Genomic DNA, 14301 nt, shown 5'->3' on the forward strand with positions numbered 1-14301 from the left:
CACATCTGTTAGCTGCAGTAGTGAAACCAAAGTAGTGGTACTGGTAGACAGTTTCAGTTCAGGCTGTGCATAACACTGGTTTTGACGAGTGAGCAGCAAGTTCCTCATGAGTTACATATTCAAGAAGAAGGTATAAGTATTTCTGGCATAGGAAAAACAATGCTAATCATTAAAGGATAGTTCTTCAGTATTGGGACAGGGAAAAGGGTTGGTTTAGATGGAAATACTGACACAGGCTCACTGCATCCAAGTCTTATCACGTGTGAGGCAGAAGTGTATTAAACTTATTTTTGATTACCAGTATTTGTCTTACAGTATCTCCAGCCAACTATTCCTCTTTTCTAGAGGATTCTATTTATCAAATTTCTGGCTTTACCTGCTTGAAGGCCTCTTAAAACTGTGGTATCCAGAGCTATTTGGGTGTCTTCATATTAGAGTAGAGCTGCTGGGCAACAGTAGCATTTCCATGGCCATGTGGGTTCTGCAAAGGATTCATACTTAGGTATCTTCTTAGTTCTGTCTGCTTTCTACATTATAGTTTCCATCATTGTTACTGTTTAGAATGGCAGTTTCCAGCTGTTTGTGCTCTCAGTCCTTTTGCCTTGGCTGCTCTGTAGTTTTCAGAAGAGTTCAGACTGGTGCTTTTCTTTGTAGTCATGCTCAAACTTTGTGGAGGACAGTGCTAAAACACTTTCTAGGTTAGGTAATTCTGTGCAGTTCCAGAATGTGGATGTGGACATTGTCAGTATATCGTGCTTTGTAGCAGTGCTTTGTTTAAAAAAAGCAATTTGGCTAATGCTTTCCCTGCATGACAACAGATAGAGGGACAATCTGCCCCTTGTATAGGAATACAGGATAGTGGATTCCAAGCACTAATTTAACACTGTGTGTGGTTGCCAGGTTGTTTGGGTTTTTTTCTTGTTGTTTGTTGTGGGGTTTTTTTAACCTTTTTACAGTAGTTGGGTAATTCATCTAAACTCAGCATAACAGAATATATGCCACTATACTATGTTCCTGGGTGAAGGGTTGATGATGATGGGATTTTTTACAATTTGCAGCTCTGCTGTTTTGTTGTACAAAGAAGGGATCATGTCTCTGGCATGTGATACCTTTCCTCAGGAAAAAAAAAAAGCAAAGTGGAGGAGAAGTAGTTGCAGTACTTCTCTAGTTTGCCTTTATCACAAATTTGTGAAGGAAACTGTGGGAATGCACTTCTTCAATCAGTTGCAGATTGTATTTGATCTATTGCGTCAGCCACTGTGAATCAGCCATGATATCTATTTCTTAGTACAAATCTGAAGAGGCTATTCTTATTACAGTAATAGCTTGTTTACATTGTTTCCCTACTTATCTACTGTGTACTAGAACACAAAATTCTAAGATGCTAAAATGAAGCAGGATTTGCCCCTCTGTTGTAAATGCAACAGTAGAGCGTAACGATACACTGCTAATGAGACTCATTATGAGTGATTTTGGTCATTCTGTGCTGTAGCCACATCCTGTTATACAAGTTCACAGAAAATTTCCTCTTTAGAAGGGGATTCAGACCTAACTATTCTGTGTCCATCTGTTGTGACTTGGGTTGTTTGGGCTCTTTTTCCAAAAGTAACAGTGAGATAGATCAAAGCTGAGACAAAAACAAAACTGGGGAAGAAAGACTGGATATATACTGCTGTGCAGGAACTGCAGGAGAAAATTGACTTGTTTTCTTGTCTGCCTCTTACCCCCTCACCACCCTGATTTCCCTCCACAGCAGCCACACTCCCTAACACCCTGAATCAGCAGCGCAATCTGGCACTCTTCCGAGCGTTCTGCGCCATGAAGTATGCAATCTATGCTCTCTGTGTGAATTCACATAGGCATGCCAAGTGCAAGGATTGTGAACGCAGCCTTCTTGGTGATATCCCTGAGGATGCAACTGTTGGAGAACCAGCAGGTGACTGGCCTCCTTTCTCAGGTTCAGTAATGTGTGCTTCTCCAGTTGCTGGGTTTATATCTTAGTATTGGGATAATGCTGCGCCCTGTATACATATGGTGTTTTTAGGCAGTGGGCTAGGGATGCTTTGCAAGCAAATATAATGGTCTTTGAGCTGTTGTTATCTTTAGTAATAACAGATACTAATAAGCTACCGGCTTTGTTTTAAAACACTTAAGGTAATTGTACAAAAAATATAGTGCAAAAAGGAAGTGATGCTAGATATAGGATGATAGTGATAGGGATAATTTTATAAGAGCTTATGATTTATAAGAGCTTATGAAGCTGATTTAATGGCTAGAATGGTTGCAAGCTGAGTTTGCACATCATTGAACAAAGTGGTAATTGGCATTATTCAGAGGGAGGGGGCACACTACCTTTTTAAATGTAAAACGTTGAACATATATTTACTTGGTTTGTGAAGGAATGATTGGGTCTGAGCCGCTGGGCTAGTTCTGGGATTTTCTTAAAAGGCACAGGTTGGAGGAAGGAATCCCTAAAAACGTAGTAAATATTCTTTATTTTTGTTTTTAATTGTACAGATTGCTCTTCACTATTTCCTCAGTACATTGTGAAGTGCCAGCAGTTCTTAAGGAGTGTTCCTATTCCTCTGCGCCTGGAGGTTTTGGAGAATATTTTCTCCTTGCTTTTTGTTTCCTATAGTGACCTCTATAGTGAGGCTCCTCTCCCTGAGGACTATGCAGAGGATGAAGACCTTGACAAAAAGAGTGCTACTCTGAGTGCAGAAGGCAGTGCCAGTCGGCGGTCTTCCACCTCACAAAGTCCACAACGCCTAATAGAGGCTGAAAAAAAATTAGAGAAGCATGTGCAGGCTGCACAAACAGTTCACACAGATACCCGAGATCTTTGTGACTCGATGGTAGATGGCAAAAGCTGTGAAACTTCTAAGCCAAGCTACCTGGATCTGAAACACTTCACCAGTGGTGTTACTGGATTTTTAGTGGATGATGTGGCCATGGAGGCCTTCCTCACATTGCTTCTCAACCACCTGGAAGAAATTCAGAGTTCTCTCCCATGGGACTCCAGTAATGTGCTTCGTGAAGAGCTGGAGCTTGTTGAGTGCTTGAATCTTTCTGCAAGCAGAGATGCCTTTGGAAGTCGTGTGTTACAGTTTTCCAAATACCTTTCTGAAGCTCACTGGCGATACAAGGTGGTGATAAGTAATAGAAATGCAGGTAGGCTTTGTATTTGGCACTTTGTGATAGGTCAACACTGTTCTGTTACAGCTTTCCAGTGATCTCAAGCCTAAATTCCCTGAGCTTCTTACTGAGGGAGCATGTTTTGGCAGATACTGGGAGAGTGACCTACTTGGAGGTCACCTGGTTCTTGCAGCATTTTCCAACAGAAGTGATCTCTATTCTAATCAGGAAGTTTGGGGTTTTTTTGCTTTCCCCTCCACTTGTGGATGTACTGCTTCTGTTTGCCTTTGTCCTGCCCCTTTGTCACAAGTCACACTCCAGTGATATGAAGGGACGTGGTGGTGTTGGACCCAGTGCAGTCCAAATAGTCTCAGCTTGTTCATGGACAGTGTTGATTTAGCCTAGTCTAGAAACATGTTAGGAGCATGTATCAGAGGCAGTTGTATTATTTTGGGTGATGGTTGAAGTAGCTAGAACAACAAACTCAGGAACCTGTCTCCCACCCTTCTCTATAGCCTATGCTATGAGATTTTTACACCCTGCTGCTATGAGATTTCGTCTTGGATCGTGTGTGAAGTATTATGTATCTCAGACCATGTAAGTTCCATGTCCCAAGAAGGACTGGGAAGTCTGGACCTTAAATATTGCGAGTTTGCAAACTTGTGTTCAACTGTTTCTCAAGACTCCCCCATAAAACTATTTGGTAATATTTTTGTTTAAATATTTCACAGAACATCAGCTTGCTGCCTCCAGGAGATATTGCTCTTTAATCAGGTGCTCCAGCTTTAAGAAACGAAGTAGATACCGGAGGTACAAGGCAGGTGGGTTGAAAAAGTGTCTTGGAGAAGACATATCTGAAATGTGCATAATTTTGCTGAGCTCATAGCTGAATGCGATTAGATTTAGTGGCCTAGGAGAAAAGAGCTAGATTTCTTTCCTTTTGTTTTCTAAGTGGTTTGAAGTATCTTAGTCCAGTTCCACTTGGATTGAGGTTGTTTTCTAAAGCTTACCTGCATAAATAACTTCTTCCATATATAGTCTGATTTGGGGCAGGGGAGAACTTCAACTATGGTACTACTTTTTCCCTTTCTCCACCACATACTATGACTGTTTTTTCATTCCTAATGCAATATTATCTAGGATGTGGATTAACAGGAATTTGTGGCATATATTGACTGCCTTAGGAGAAAGCTGTGTTCCTGACCCTTTTTCTATTTAGCCTTTGAAAGCCATGTCTGGTTTTGGAGTGGCATGTTCCAAAACAAGAAGCTTCAGAGTATCTGATGTGAGTCACTGCTGGGCCACCCCAACGTAGTCTCTAGCCTAGCATTTTCTTCAAATCAGCAGTGTTTGCATTTATCATAGATGTCAGTGGTGCCTCATTTATAAGATACTCTTTAAGATCCCTTGAGATTGCCTAGTCTGTTAGTTGCAGTAAGTTTTAATTACTTTGTCCAGTAAAAGTGCATTTAATATGCTGGTTTTGATTTGTTTTCATTTTAGATGGGAAAGAGGGAACTTCCAGTCCATCATTAGAAAGTACAAGTAGCGAGCTAAGCACCAGTACCTCAGGTATTAAGCCACAAAAGTAGTATTTCTTTGTCTTTTCAATGTGCATGATGAAGAATTTGCTTGACTAATTAATGTGAATTACACTCTTGCACAGGACAGAATTATTATCTTTTCACTTCTCAGAGCTCCCATTTTTGTATGACTCTTTTCTAGTCAGAATAGTACATGTGTCTTCTCAAATAGAAGAGTTAGATTTTTTTCCTCATATCTTTGGCTTGCAGGAAATAGTATGCAATGTAGTGATGTGCAAACCATCAAAAAAGCCAATGAACTCATAGTCATGTAACTGACATGCTTAGGCATGCTGGACTGATTTGATAGCTCAGATGCCTTAGACTTCTCCCTTTATCCATATTGAACCAGTGCCTAGCACTGTGTGCATGTTATGTAGCTGCTGAACAGTGTTACACTGGGATGAGATCCAAACTGCGAGTTCTGACCAAACAGTGAAATGTTATGAGAATTTTTAGCAGGATGTTTATGTTGACCTCTTTACCCTAAAACTTGCTTGCAGCTCTTCTCCTGTTTTTGTGTTAAATATGTGAAATGCTGTTATCTGACAGGTGGCTGTTACTTGGTGAAATCTTTTCCCTAATAGCATACTGATTAATTCTGTCTTGCAGAGGGAAGTACCAGTAGTGTGTCTGGCTTGAGTTACTTGGAAAGCAGGGCAAGACCACATCAGCAGAACCCCCTCATTCCTATGATGCTTTCCCCACCAGAATCACTGTTAGTTTCTTGTGTTTTGAGAGGAAACTTTGTGGAAGCCCACCAGGTAAATGAGTTGCATGTGTTTTGATTTTTTTGAATGAAATTCCTGCTCCTTCTGCATTTAGCAAACATAGGGCTTCCAAGTGAAAGAATCACTTCAGAAATAGAAGCAAGTGAAAGGAACAAAGATATTCCAAACCAACATCCCAAGGATGCAGGGCTTTTTCTGCCTTGTTTTATAAAAATGCTTTCTCTAAACCCAAGTTCTCAAAGTATGCAAGTGTTTGATGAGAGCTAGTCAAGTATAGTGTTTCAAGTGACTGAAGAACACAAAGAGCTCACATGAAGCCTCATGAGGAAGCAGCATCTGAACTGCTTTCTTTAATCAGTTTTTCAAGCCCATGACACTGCCATTTGTAACCTTGGCAGAAACACTCAGAGGTGTTCCTTACCCAAAGCAAAGCCAAAGTGGTGATTACATTCATTTGAAGGAGGTATGTCTTGAGGCTAAATTCATGGTATTGAAAACAGGGAGAAAGACTTGAAATTGACAGTCTGCCTGTTTGCAGTTCCTTGCACCCTCACAGCTCCGCATACCTTTCTCTGTGTGGCTTTTGAGCTGATGTTCTGAAAAAAAATCATGAGGTGCATCAATGATTGGATCTTCTGTAAAAAGCCATTTCCTGGCTGAGTTTCAGATAGCCATACTGGGGCAGTTCCTATCACTTAGGCATTGCATTAACAACACGTTATTGCTCAGCCCATTAGTTCTGTTTGATTCCAAGCATGCCACTTCATCTTTTACCTGCTGACAGGGCCAAAGAAGCATTTTGCTTTGCTTTGTTGCCTTGATTTTTAGTATCACCAGTGATAAAGAATTCAAACTGGATTTGTGTTCTGTTGATGGTTTGGTAAATAGGAACTTCATAGCTCTGCCTAGCTACTATTCAAATTTCAATAAGGTATTCCTTGCTGAATAAGAATTTTTATAAAACAGTTTACTTTGGAAGGCAAACTTGATAGATATCTCTCATTACGTAGTGTACTGAAATTGTGAAGAGTCATTCTGAAAGGTGTGAGTTACGAAAATTAGTTCAGCCTGGGCCTGCAGCAAATAATAAGCAAGCTTTATAATAATACTTGAAAAACATCTCTGGTCCTTTTCTTTTTGCAGGCACTTAAAACTCTCTAGAAGAAAACCCCACCATTTCAGCTTGTTCTGTCTGTGGGGATATTTTTCAGTTAAGCTATCTGTTTTATTTTATTCCTTCATCTTCTCTAAAGCCCCCCCAAAGCTCTTTGGCCTTTGAAAACTTCATTTGACATGTTCTGTAATTGCATCTATTGTTATTTTTGATAGGTGGCTTTGATGTTTAATCTGGATACTTCCCCTTGCTATGGTGAATTGGTTTTCATGGAGCGTTACCAAGAGGCAGTACAAGAAATGGCAAGAGTGGAGCACAATATTGAGAATCAAGCATCAGATGGTACTGGAGGCATCAGGAAATCTGGCAGTGGCCGTTCAACGCTGCAAGCTATTGGGAATGCAGCAGCAGCTGGTAAGGACTGAGCTTTTTGTCTCACAAAAGGGAAGAAGCCACTTCTCTCAAAAGAGAAGTGAAAAACAGGAGAAAGCGATTTGAATACTGTCCAAATGAGTCCAGTTTGTTCAGAAGGGGAAGTGGTGGTTCTTTGAGTTAGAAAGAGACTATGAATGCTGAAATTTGTTGTTGATGCCCAGTTAGTTGCATCCATTCTACAGTAATTGGTCCATGAAGCAGGCCACCTATGGAATTATTTTCTATAAAGATCAAAAAATAGTTATGCATGATAGGATCTGATCTAATTACGCTGTTAACCAGTGATTGTGTGGTTTTGACAACACATGTAGGTATGGTATTTTATTCCATCTCGGATGTTACTGATAAATTGCTTGAAACTTCTGGAAGCCTTGCCCCTACTCTTCAAGAAAACTTCTGGATCAGGAACATCCATCTGGAGCATACTGATCCTCTGCGAGAAGTCCTTGAGGACCTCAGTCCTTCAGCAATGGCAGCATTTGACCTAGCCTGTACTCAGTGCAATCTTTGGAAGACATGCAAACAGCTTCTGGAGACAGCAGAAAGAAGACTCTACAGCAGCCTTGAAACTCGGGGTAGGCTTTTGATTTTTATGCTTATCAGCATGGGCCTGGGAACAGAAAATGCCTTTCTATGCTGTGTTGTTTAACACCCAGGTCTTAATTAAATCTCATTTTGTGCTTTCCTGTGTGTCTCTTACTTTCATTAGTGTCTCTTTTCTCCACTCCTAACTTTGATTTTGTCTCCCTTTGCACAATGACTGTTCCAGGCCACCGACCTGACTTTGTTTTACTGCACTCTGAAGGTATGAAGGGTTTTCCAGCAGTTCTCCAGCAAATAAGTAAAATTCTCAACTATTCCTGCACATCACAAGGTCAATCCAGACCAGGTAGTATTCTTTGCTGATAAGGATTTTTGTTGAAATGTGCTTAAAATCAAATTCTTGTCTTCTGTTGCAATGAAAACATGAACTTTCCATTTTTTAGCTTAGTATTTATAACAAAAAAGATAAGGGGGACATGACCCAAGCTCAATTCTGAACAATCTGAAACACTCTGTTGTATTATAATAAACTTTTGATTCTGTGGGCTTCTTCTATGCAAAAATATTTGTGTCTTTGTTATAGTTGCTGTTTCCTTCTCCTTCTTTGTAGAGGTGTCAGATGAGAAAATAGGAAGTCATTTTCGATGCAGTATTGTAGACCTTCTGCAAGCTTGCTACCCTGCCTTGACTGAAGAAAGTATTACTAATGAAATTGTTCTATCACAAAATCTGGATCAAATCCTAAAAGCACTGACATGTGTTGAACGTTCTGTGGGTGAGTTATTTTTGTGAATGTGAAGACTGATTGATATATGTGGATCTAAATTTTTTCTTTGGCCTTTCCAGACAGCAATAAATCCAGTAGCAATGCAGTAAATCCAGTAGTAATGCTCTTTGCATTCGTATATGCACAAATACATATTTTAAAAATCATAAATCCAAAGGGTAAAATTTATCTGTAATTCTTATATTCTGAGCATTTGTTTTCAACACTAAAATTCTGACTTTTCAGAGAAGTTATTATTTGTCCTATTTCTATTCAGTCCTAGCAAGGAATTCTTTTGAGTGTATTTTACCTGGCAGCTTACAGAGAGATGTATTCTTACTCTTGCTTTTTTCTTTTTTTTTTTTTTAATAACAAAATGGAGATAAGCTTGTAAAACCTTTGAAAATTGGAAGGTGTTATGATATTACATAGTACTGTCATAAAGCATCTTTTCAGAAGAAGTCTTCCCCAGCTGCTTTTTCTCACAGCTCTCTTCATTATGTAGCACTGGTGGTGTTTCTCTTCTTCTATTCACCAAATTTCTAAGTAGCTTTTTGGTGTTCTTCAAATATTTAATGAGCAAAAGTCTAGGAGAGCTCTAAGTGCTAAATGTTATGGAGCACAAGGATTGATCAACACCTGTGTTTTAGCATAAGTGTTAATGACACAAAAACAGATATAATTAGAACCTTAATACAGTTCTAACTTGTCAGAGCCATGGTTATCAGTTTAGATAGACTAGTTTTATTCTGCTGTAGAAGTTTCTCTTGGTTTCAATTGAACTATAATGCTTATAGTGAAAATTTGTCCTGCTTTCAATTAAATTATAATGCCTATACTGAGATCTATAATTGTGAGACAAAATCAAGCTAAAGCATTTCTCTCTCTTTCTCCCCCACCCCCCTGCCTCCTTTCTTCTTGACATTTAATCCTTGAATCTTGGATATACATCTGTTCCCTTAAACCAGACTCTAAAGGGAGTCTGCTTGGAGCCCTGGTGGAGCAGGGCTCTCTCAGACCTGTGGAGCTGGAGAAGCACCTGGTTTGGAATCAAACACAGCTCCTGCTGAGAACTCTTGACCAGCATACCCAAACCATGCCAGGGAACAGCATGCAGCCAAACTTTGTGAAGGCCTTCCTTGACTACATCACTACACTGGCTGCTGTGGTGTTACGAAGTCTGAATGCAGAGCTAGGTAAGAGGTTTCTGCTGCCAGCGTAGTCTGGCCTAATTCTGGAAAGTAATTATGCAAAAATGGTTCCTTGCCAAATTTACCTGCTACCTGTGTGTAGTCAGGTCCTTTGATTTCACCTGGTTATGGCAATTCTTTTTCTTTATTTCTTTACACATAAGCCACCCGCAGCTGACATAAAAACAGTTGATGTAAGTGGGAAAATGGGAACAGAAATGCTAACTACTGACCCAACCTCTGCACTCCACTTAGACAAAACAAACAAACCTTGACCTCCAAAAATTCTTAGCACTACCCCCTGTAAGGCAAGATTGGTTTTTGTATCCAGTTGGATCAGTGTGCTATAACTCACAGCTCCCTTAGAGGCAACAAGCATGCTGCTGCTCCATAGAGATAAGAAAAGAGTGTGTAGAAGGTCATGCAGAGGTAAGAAGACAGAATTTTTTTATCGAATCAGCAGATAAAGGTGGTCCATGAAGAGGAATGTACCATCAGCACATAAATCTGTCAGAAGAACAGAACAATTCATTGTGCTGGGAGTAAAAATGCTTATCTTGACTTTGAAAGTTGACACTAATGGAGCTGCACTAATGTAAAATACCATAGTACTGATTTCAGGGAATACTTTCCAAAGAGGATAAGAAAAAAGGGCAAAGATCTGTTTACAGACATGCTGGTTCAGCTCAGGTCACTGCCATGCTAACCATGACTTCTGCGTGGACATGGTTTAGTCCTTGCTGGCTAACTGCCAAAGCCAGAAATTGTACAAAAATATTTAAGGGCTGGGTGAGTTTGGGGGAAATGTTACTGTATTGGAAGATGAAAGGAAAGGGTAAACTTAGGAGAATGTGTTCAGAGTTACTTGACATCACTCAGTAGTGCATACAAATGCTTTTCAGCTGTAGTGGCCAGGGTTTCATTCCTTTTGTAAAAGTAGTTGTACACCTGTGACCGCACTCTGCACTTGCTAACTGACTTTGATAGAGCATGGACTCACTAATCTACATCCAAAGATTCATCAGAAACTTAATTGTGCACATTTTCTACTTCTCACCACAAATACATATTTGGTTAAAGTTTGAAATAGAGTTGCTGAACTGTTTAAACCTAGATCTTGCTTAAAGGCCAAAAAATCTCCACTCTACCTGTTCTGGTAATAAGTCCAACATAATATGAGCCAGTTGTGCCGAGATTGAGAGGCATATCATAATCACAAATGTCTTGCAATTTACTCTGCATTTTGCCACTCTAATGTGAATTTAGAACTCTGAATTTAGTCAAAGAGGTTTCAGACTCAGGGCCTTTAAATTTATATTCCTAAAATAAAAGTTGGTTAGTGTATTCAGCTAATATGTTTGTATTACAATAAATATTCTGTTGGTTTTTTTCCTAAGATGTATCTGCAGAAGTGAAAGTGGGAAACCCTTTCATACTGTTACAGCAGAGTCCATCTCAGCTGCTTTCCCAGCTTGTTTTTGAGAGACAAGTTCATCCTGACAGGTCAGTGCTTTTCAGATTATGTACTTCTGTAGGTTATTTTGGTATTGGTGACTTCGTACCTCAGCCATTATTCAGTTCCTCTCTGGCTGCTTATCACAGGTAGTAGAGCCTGCTGTGTCCCACCAGCTGATCACTGATGCTGCAAGGATTGGTGTGCAGGGAGGAGCTTAGTCAGTGCCTTCTCCACCAACCTGAAGATTTTTGATTGGGAAAACAGTGGCTCCATATTTTTAACAGTTACTGTCTTGTGAAGTGAGAGTGAAATTATGTGGTTTTTTTTTTTTTTAATGGTGGGGCAGTTCAGAGGAGTGTGCTTGCAGCTTGTTGGTGTAATAAAATAAAATAGGCCAGTAGGGCTTATTAAGAATACTGGGCATGACTCTTGCCTTGGTCAGCACGTAAACTGGATAATCTAAACTCCTTCCATTGCAAATTACTTAATTAGGTTGGCATGAAAACTGTCTGATTTGATGACGTATCTTTTACAAAGATGAGTGCTAATGGGTGAACTATTTTAGTAGTTTGCATTTAGATAAAAGTCAGTGGTTGAGGAGTAAGTTCCTTTTCTATAAAGAAATGGCAGCATAAGCTCTGAGTTAAAATTGTATATGTAATCTTCTTGTGTATGTGTTTGTGAAGAATATTAGGGGGCTTGTGTTCTCAAAGCATTTGGAAGATTTATGAAAATATGTAATTGTAAAGCACCTTTTATTTGTGCAATGTAAGCTGGTTCTGTTTTCAATCCTACAGACTTTCTTCTCTCTTGGCTAAAGAAGAGTTGAACTTGAATGTGCAACAAGTCATTGTTAACGCTTGCTGTGAACCACTGTCCTTGTGCAGTGCAAGGCAAAACAGCCAGGCAAAGTCTCTTCTGACAAACATCAGCAACTTGGCTCACCAGTGTGCCTACCACTGCCTGCCAGATGTTGAAATACCTGTTCACAGTTCTGCAATGACCTCTGAGGATATGTCCACTCAGGCCCCATCCTCTCCAAATGACTTGAGCCAGCACACACTGACTGCATCCTCCCTGGACTTTCTGAAGTCTCAGTCGAAGCTAATGGCTACAGTGGCATGTCTAAGTGCATCTAATATACAGAAAAGTCACAAATCAAGTTTGTCTTGGATGGAATTTCGGGGCAAACGGGAGGTGCCCTTAGGCATGGAGCAGATTTCCAGGGAGTGTGAGGCATTGTTGAAGGAGTTCCCAATATTGGAACGATTTCTTCTAACTATGTTTGATCCACTTCAGAATCAAGAGGAAGGTAGCAGTTTGGCTACTGTCTTCTCTGGCAGGACATACATGTCTCTGGTTCTCCTAGGATTACATTCCACCACAGCTGTTAAAGTATTAATGGGAGTCTTTGAACAAGCTCTTGCTGCAAAGAATTGGGACAGAGCTCTAAAAGTCTTGGATCTGTACAGTCAGGATGTGGAGGAAGTGGTCAATGTGAAGGATGCTGTGCTGAGTTGTGCAGCTGCTGAAGGTGAGAAGGATTAAATCAGTCTTTTTTCCTTATTTTTTTTTTAAATAAAGACTGCAGCCTGGATCAAGAGGTAGAAACTAAAGTAGTGGTCCTTGGGCAAATGCAGAGACAGAAATAGATCCTTTTCCTTCCTTCATCCTGAATTTGCTTTCTCTGATGGCATAATTTCTGTTTTGCAAATGTGCAAATCCTGACCAGTTTAGTACAAGAGAACTAGAATGCATCTGCAGTGTTATTTTTATGTGAAAAGCTGAAAACATCAGGACACAGTAATCATTGTGCTGTTAATGGAACATCTGTTACAGCAGTGTCGTTGTCATGCATGGATGATGTGTCCTATGAAAGGTGCCTTTTGGAGTCTGAATAGTAAGTATCTGATGCTAACTTTGGATGCTTCCCAAGAATCTGATGCTTGGGATGACTCCTACAAAGATTTTTCAGCCCTGTACTGTTTCTTTTGTTGATGTGCTCCAGCACAGATAAGGAATTTTTTTTAGTTTTTGAACTATAGAAACTGAATTTCAAACTACTGTTTTGTTTCCTCCACAGATAAGGATGGTTGGCAATACTTGTTCCCAGTAAAAAATGCCGTGTTGAGAAGTAGACTGGCCCTGCGCTGTCTGGACAAATGGCCCCTTGATGCCTGTTTGGAAATCCTAGCTTACTGCATTTCTGATCTCGGCATACCTCATGAGCTGAAAGTCAATCTGCAGAGCAGGAAGAAAGAACTTCAGGTTTATCAAAAGGTACAAAGTTATTCTTCAAGTAGCCAGTGACACGAAATAGGCAGCAGGAATGAAATATGCTTGCCTTCTGAAGAGCTTTAGCCCTTGATTCTGTTTTGATTATGAGAGCTTGTGAAGTCTTTTATCCAGAACAGTTCATGTGAAGTACTAGAGTATCCAATTAACATTCAGCTTCCATCTTTCATAACCTTCCCACTCTCCTATTAGCGTTCAGATCTGCAAACATGATAAGATATAAACATTTGTGTGAGTCTGCTTGTTTTGCAAATTATGTACAAATTTTAGAGCCTGTGGAAGCTTTCTATGGCAGTTAATCATTTAATAAGTTTGAGAAATGCAGATGGTGTACAAGACCAGTGATCCAAGGAGCAAGTTTGTATTGCAGTCAGTTCTTCTCACTGCAGGGTAGTGCAGATACCCAAGTTAAGTCAGACAGGCTGGCCTGGAGTTCAGCACAGACTGAAAAGCCAAACAGCAAGAAAAGGAGCCATCCCTGCTGAGTTCTGTCTGGTGGGACTTCTGCTGACAGCTCAGTTGTCTCGCTGTTGGTTCCAGCAGTGTCTGCAGTATATGTGTACTTTTACATCGATAATTATTGCCTTCTAATATTTCAAAAACCGTCCCTTATAAATGTGATTTGTAGACTCCCATCTGTGAAGATTGTGGAGTTTTATTTGGAGTGCAAGGGCATTACATCATCCCTGAAAAGGGCTGGAGATAAATGTGATAAATGTGGGTCTCCTTTTTGACTTTTTTCTTTTTGTGAAGCAGCTCTTGATGTGTTCAGCTCAGCTGTTTTCTTAGGCTGTTGATTGCCATAAATTAAACTTCTAAAATTTGTGCTACTCAATATTAACTTTTTCAGATTTTGAATGTGCAAAATGAACCATTGTGGAATGACTGGCAGGATCTGAAAAGAACCTGTACTGATGACCCCCAGGCTGTCATGAATATCATTCTGAAAGCCAAGGTTAGACATCATTGTGTGAATTTTATTGAATTAGAATGCATTAAGCATTGAATAAATAAATCCATTGAAGTAGCATCTTAAAACAAGAATCAGTAGAG

General features: G+C 39.9%; 1 protein-coding gene across 6 annotated transcripts in view; it reads left to right on the forward strand.

The window, feature by feature from the left end:
- The window catches only part of ZFYVE26 (zinc finger FYVE-type containing 26), a 48386-nt gene that overhangs the window by 10703 nt on the left and 23382 nt on the right, over positions 1–14301 (forward strand). For 2 of the 6 annotated variants that reach the window (XM_085062122.1, XM_085062119.1), the window contains exons 9-23: positions 1754–1957; positions 2518–3171; positions 3867–3956; positions 4639–4707; positions 5331–5482; positions 6779–6977; positions 7310–7573; positions 7768–7887; positions 8152–8316; positions 9276–9503; positions 9855–9926; positions 10895–11000; positions 11751–12487; positions 13037–13233; positions 14099–14203. In XM_085062122.1, the coding sequence (XP_084918248.1) occupies positions 1754–1957; positions 2518–3171; positions 3867–3956; positions 4639–4707; positions 5331–5482; positions 6779–6977; positions 7310–7573; positions 7768–7887; positions 8152–8316; positions 9276–9503; positions 9855–9926; positions 10895–11000; positions 11751–12487; positions 13037–13233; positions 14099–14203 (3362 nt within the window). The remainder of the gene's footprint in view (positions 1–1753; positions 1958–2517; positions 3172–3866; positions 3957–4638; positions 4708–5330; positions 5483–6778; positions 6978–7309; positions 7574–7767; positions 7888–8151; positions 8317–9275; positions 9504–9854; positions 9927–10894; positions 11001–11750; positions 12488–13036; positions 13234–14098; positions 14204–14301) is intronic. The other 4 variants (XM_085062118.1, XM_085062120.1, XM_085062123.1 and 1 more) reach the window with 4 other exon arrangements.

The sequence above is a fragment of the Lichenostomus cassidix genome, chromosome 5 (assembly GCF_008360975.1).
Source record: "Lichenostomus cassidix isolate B80296 chromosome 5, HeHo_3.0, whole genome shotgun sequence".
Classification (NCBI taxonomy): domain Eukaryota; kingdom Metazoa; phylum Chordata; class Aves; order Passeriformes; family Meliphagidae; genus Lichenostomus; species Lichenostomus cassidix.